Consider the following 6,208-nt stretch of genomic DNA (forward strand, 5'->3'; position numbering starts at 1 on the left):
CCACCGTGGTAATCAGCGCCGTGGCGGTCAATATAATGATAATGATGGGGTCATCAGTTTTAAGACTGGCCCAACAAGATTATGAGCTGACCTGACGTGCTCCTTCGCTTTTTACCTGCCAACATCGTCGCCTTGTACTAAAAAAGACGACGCGTCATCAGTTTAACTACTTCCGGCCTTCCTCTCTTCTGTAAAGATGTGTAGATGATCTTCCGATTAGTATACACGGAAGTTTCTGGTGCAAGCCGCCATGCCGCATGTCTTTCTCCACTCGCAAAGCTAGATATCTCATCACGATTTCACGGTACGTTTTGGTGTTAGTATGCATTTCTAGATATTCGATGTAAAGAAAGATACGAAAACCTCCCACCTCCGCCGCATGCACCATCGCCTAGGTGGCCGAGTCCATCTTCCGATTCTCCTGGTCCTCTTCCGGATGCTAGTGGCACCTATGCACTTTCATAATAGTAGTTTCATAAATGTACTTCTGTCCATAAATAGATGTTTTAGATTTATCAAATTTTGGATGTATATAGACACTATTTGGTGTATAGATACATCCAAATTTAGATAAATATAAGACATCTATTTATGGACGGAGGGAGTATTATTTAAAAAGATATTCCAACATGTTCCAATACTTTCATAGTTGGGAGCGGTGTTTGGAACATGGGTGCATATGCTCCCTATATTTTAAAATGTATCTTACATACATTTTAAATTTTAAAAAACTGAAACTAAAAGTTCGCACGTACATCTTCACGTGCTACGTGCTCACAAAATCGTTTCATAAAAAATCGACTTATCATGTGACGTGTGTAAAAAAGATGAAATTCAGTGCTAAAAATAATGTTCTTCACAAGATACACTTTCTCTTTTTTATATAGACCACACAAAATATTGTTTTTTTGTGAAACTTGACGAACGCACGTATATTATGAAGATGTACATGTAGAACTTTTTGTCCAATTTTTTTGACATTTCGAAATATAATTTTTTGGTAGAGAGAGCATACGTACCCGGGAGCCGAATTGTATTTCCCACTTTCGTAATAGTAGTTTGACAATGACAACATATCATACACACGTATATAAGCCAAGCAATGCTTCTTGCTAGTTCACAAAAGACAATACGTTAAAATAATTAAGATATATTACAGAAAAAGAAAGTAAATCATAGTACTCTACGGGACTCGGTCGCTCGAAATCGGGAAATGATGGCTTCATCTTTCATTTAGCCAAATAATTCCCGCTTAGAAAATGTAACTTAACAGTCATTCAAGTATTGCTCTCTGATTCCGTTTCTCAGATCATCCTTCATTGAAGAGAAGACTCCCTCTACACTTGTAGTCGCAATGGCAAGACCCCCTCTCAATATTGTGAAGGCCTGCAAGTGGGCTCTCGATACCGCCTCTGACTTGTTGGTGTTTACAAAACCTCCTCCTGGCGCCAAGACAATATAGAGGCATGCGAGATGGATTCCTCCTCCCTGCTGGTTTTCTGAAGATTAACATTGATGAAGCCTTTGATGCTATTACTCTTGTTGGTGCTTCTGGGTGTGTAGTTTGTAATGTTGATGGCGTTTTCCTTCGGGCTGCTTCTTCCTGGTTGGAGTCTGTACCCGATGCACTCACTACTGAAGCTATCGCTTGCCGTGAAGGAGTGAAACTTTGCCTGGAAGATTATCCTGGAATCTAATTGGATGACTTTGGTGGAGCTTTGGAAGACTAGGAAAAAGAATCGTGCTGCGATCTGGCCGATCCTGTATCATATTGAGGCTTTAAGCAAAGAATTTATCTCCTTTGATTTTTGTTTTGCAAGCCGTAAGGCAAACATGGCAGCTCTTTAACTGCAAAAAACAGTGCTATGCCGGAGGGTATCTGGGTCTCCCAGGTGCTGGCCTTCCTGGCTAACTGTATCCAACATGACTATTCAAATGCTGATGAATGAATTAAATCCTGGTTCGCAAAAAATAAATCAAACAAAGGTTGTGAGTTAGGAGAGGTGCACCAAACCAGCCTATGCGAACATTCCATAGGATAATATACTGACCAAGCTTGACCAAACTTTTTTGGTCATAAGAAGCAAATGAGTCCGTGGATTGAATGATGCTATGCAAATAAGTAAATCTATATTTTTACTCATGAAATGTCATTAACCTCTTGAAGTTTTGCACGAAATTCAGAGTACTCTAGTGGGTTGTGGGTAGCACTGCCCTCCTAGCCAGCCAACCACATGTTGGTGTTATGTCTTTTAAAATGAGTTTTAAGACGTCAAAAGAATTGATTAAAAATTGCGCGTAAATCTCGGCATTCTATGTCAAAAATGCTCTTCGCGGTGTTTTTAAAAAGATATTTTCACATAAGACATAAAAATTTGGGTTTCCGTGAAACTTGGCGTTCTGGGAGAGATCAATTTGTGTTTCAATTTTTTCATTTTAAAATATTTTCGGTGACATGAGCTTATGCACCGAGATCAAAAGTGAATTTCCGACCAGCAAGACCCTATTGGATACTACCCCCGTTTCAAGGTATAAGGCGTCCTCGTTTTGCGAGCTTTTTATTTGACTAAGAATTATTTTAAATAGATCAAAATTATTTGTTTGAAATTAGTACCATTAAAAAGTTCTTTTCAATACGAATCCAATGGTACTAATTACATATAATATAATCAAGATTTTGTTACCCAATTTTTATGATCAAAATTAGTCATGAAATACAACGTGCGCCTTATTTCTTGAAACGGAGATAGTATTGCGTTTTGAATCTGTAGACGAGCAGTGGCATGTGGTGTCGGGTAAGACCGTGCCCAGCTGCATCGGCAAGCTCCAACAGTGTAACATGGTACATATATTAATTCCACCAAATAAAACTCCGTTTCGGTTTGCTCACACCAGACCCTCCTCCTTGCCTTTCGTGCGGGTCATTCCATCGTCACATTCCCTCGAGTCCACGGCCCGCCACCGTCCTTGTCCCACAAACCCATCGGAAACCGGTCAACCGGCCTGAGCTCCGACACGGCCTTTCGACCAACCCACAAAAAAGACATCCGCTGCCGTCTCGGCCTGGGCATACGCAACCAACCAACTGAGATCTTGAGAGTGGAAATGTAGTGGTACTAGAAAAACCAAGTTGGATTTTGGTAGAAGTATCTTGGCTTGGAGTGGCGCTCATGGCCGCCGCCGGCACCTTTCCACGCTGCCATGGCGAAAACGCCTCTACTCTTTGTTTTGCTTAAAGAAACAATCAGGGACCAGGACGCGATCGATCGGAGACGATTCCTTCACCTGCTGCCACTCTCTGCCACCATGCTTCTTTCTTCCCTAGCTTTTGTTGTTCCCTTCTTGCCTTCTACTGCTACTACACCTTGCTGAGCTCGCGCCACTGAGCTGCGACCAGCTTCTCGAGTATCTCTATCAATCCAGATAGATCACGGGCGCCAGCCGGGAGGGATGAGTGTGCGGGGAAATCCGGCGGCTGCTTCTGCTGCTGCCGGAGATGAAGGGGGAGAGACGGCGGAGGAGCTACTGGCGCGCGTAGCCGGGATGGTGCCGGCGGCGGTGGACGCGGCGACAACCGCGGCAGGGTTCCCGGGGCGGTGGAAGGCGATCGCCGCGAAGCTGCGCACGCTCCCGGACCGCCTGTCCGACCTGTCCAGCCACCCCTGCTTCACCCGGAACGCGCTGTGCCGCGAGCTGCTGCAGTCCGTGGCCGCCACGCTCGCCGACGCGGCCGAGCTCGCCGCGCGCCCGCCCGGCGCCGGGAAGCTTCAGATGCAGAGCGCCATCGACGCGCTGGGCGCCAGGCTCGACGTCAACATCCGGGACTGCACGCTGCTCGTCCGGACCGGCGTGCTGTCCGACGCCTCGACTCCTCCTCCGGCGGCGGCCAAGACGGACGTGCGGGAGCTGCTCGCGCGGCTGCAGATCGGGCACGGCGAGGCCAAGGGCCGGGCGGTGGACGGGCTGCTGGACGCCCTGAACAAGGACGAGAAGAGCGTCCTGTCCGCGCTCGGCCGCGCCAGCGTCGCCGCGCTGGTGCAGCTGCTCACGGCGCCGGCGCCCGCGGTGCGGGAGAAGGCCGCCACGGTGGTATGCCAGCTCGCGGACTCGGGAAACTGCGAGGCGCTGCTGGTGTCGGAGGGCGCGGTGGCGCCGCTCCTCCGGCTGGCCGAGTCGGGCAGCAGCCTCGCCGCCCGCGAGAAGGCCGTGCTCACGCTGCACCGCCTCTCCGCGTGCCCCGACGCCGCGCGCGCCATCGCCGGCCACGGCGGCGCGCGCCCGCTCGTCGAGATCTGCCAGACGGGGGACTCCGTGTCGCAGGCCGCGGCCGCCGGCGCGCTCAAGAACCTCTCCGCGGTGCCGGAGGCGCTGCGCGCGCTGGCCGACGAAGGGATCGTGCGCGTCATGGTCGGCCTGCTGGACCACGGCACGGTGCTCGGCTCCAAGGAGCACGCCGCGGACTGCCTGGAGAACCTCACGTCCGCCAGCGACGGCTTCCGGCTCGCCGTGGCGTCCGACGGCGGGCTGCGGAGCCTGCTGCTCCACCTCGACGCGCCGTCGCCGCGGGAGTCGGCGGTGCGCGCGCTCGGGAACATCGTGTGCGCCGTCGCCCCCGACACCCTCGTGTCCCTCGGCGCGCTCCCGCGGCTGGCCCACGTGCTGCGGGCCGGCTCCACCGGCGCGCAGCAGGCGGCGGCGTCGGCGGTGTGCAAGATCGCCGGCAGCGGCGAGAGGGACATGAAACGCCTCCTCGGCGAGCACGGCTGCGTGCCGCCGCTGGTGCGGATGCTGGACGCCAAGTCCGCCGGCGCGCGCGAGGCGGCCGCGCAGGCGCTGGCGAGCCTGGCGGCGCACCCGGCCAACGCGCGGGAGGCGAGGCGGGACGACCGGAGCGTGCCCAGCCTCGTGCAGCTGCTGGACCCGGCGCCGGCGAACTCGGCCAAGAAGTACGCCATCGCGTGCCTGCTGGCGCTCTCGTCGGCGAAGCGGTGCAAGAAGCAGATGATCTCGCACGGCGCCATCGGGTACCTCAAGAAGCTCACCGACATGGAGGTCGCCGGCGCCGGGGACCTGCTCCAGCGGCTGGAGGACCGCGGCGGGCTCCGGAGCATCTTCAGTAACGGTTGACTGTTGACACTGAGCTGAGTACTAGTACTCACACAAGTTACATGTTGCCTTGCAAAGTAATGTTCGTTTTTGCCTTAATCTGTATAGGAATCGCATGCGGAATGATGGATTTGAGTATTTATTTACCGTGAATATGTCTGTTGTAATAGTACGTAATCTGATGATTATGTTGGGCAGTTCGGGAGCTTTTCTAACCTCGTACGCTAATAGTACTACTACTACTTTTTTCAACTTATGCAAGTTATATACTACACAGTAATAAAGATGGTATATATTCCTGAGTGTTATGTTTGTACACTTTACGGTGCTTTCTTCGTCGTCTACTACCTGAGAATCTTTTATTTTGTGTGCCACGCCGACGCACTACTTGTACTTTCGCCGTCAACGGGGTTGTCCAGTGAGATCTTGCTGTATTTGCCGACCAAAAACAACACTGAATCCCAGTCCGGAAGATGACATGCACCATGGACTGTTCTCTGTACACTTTCGCTGTTACTCGGTTCTGAAACATATTCTTCTTTCATTTTCAAATGTCTGCGGACGGCATGATGAGAAGATTAATGTTTTGGATTTGGATTAGTGCGTAGTTGGAGCACGATGGGGAAACAGACAAGCTCAGCCTGCACGCGTGCACACGGACACGGTGGGTCTATCAGGCGAGACGATCCTCCAGTTCAGTTGATCTCGCCATGATTAGCCACTCGGGCAGCCATCGGTTGGTCACTCATACAGCCATACGTAGGCTGAGCAGGAGACATTGGTAGGTACTGTCTAAAACAAGTGAATAAGTAGTGCTCTTCTCTTTTGCGGCGTGGTTAAGGATGCACTAGCTTACAATCCTAGATTAGGAATGATGGACGTGATCGATCATCCGCCGCAAGGTGGACGTGAACACAAAATTCAGCACCGGTTAGGAACACATGATCGACCATGCCCATCACTATTTCTAGCTTCTCCTAGTTTCACCAAGTAACACTCCGATCTCAGATAGATCAAGGCTGCCGGTGTTCAAAGCATTCACCGGAGTATTAGACTCAGATTAAAAAACCGCTCTGTTAGACTGTATATTTGTATAACTATA

At 50.9% G+C, this 6,208-nt stretch overlaps 1 protein-coding gene across 1 annotated transcript; it reads left to right on the forward strand.

Moving 5' to 3' along the window:
* Positions 1-3,044: 3,044 nt before the first annotated feature.
* On the forward strand, positions 3,045-5,127 carry LOC124694233 (vacuolar protein 8-like). The gene has a single exon (XM_047227243.1). It carries the CDS (start codon positions 3,451-3,453, stop codon positions 5,125-5,127), a length of 1,677 nt encoding a protein of 558 aa, XP_047083199.1. The 5' UTR covers positions 3,045-3,450.
* Positions 5,128-6,208: the final 1,081 nt, after the last annotated feature.

The sequence above is a fragment of the Lolium rigidum genome, chromosome 3 (genome assembly GCF_022539505.1).
Source record: "Lolium rigidum isolate FL_2022 chromosome 3, APGP_CSIRO_Lrig_0.1, whole genome shotgun sequence".
Lineage (NCBI taxonomy): Eukaryota > Viridiplantae > Streptophyta > Magnoliopsida > Poales > Poaceae > Lolium > Lolium rigidum.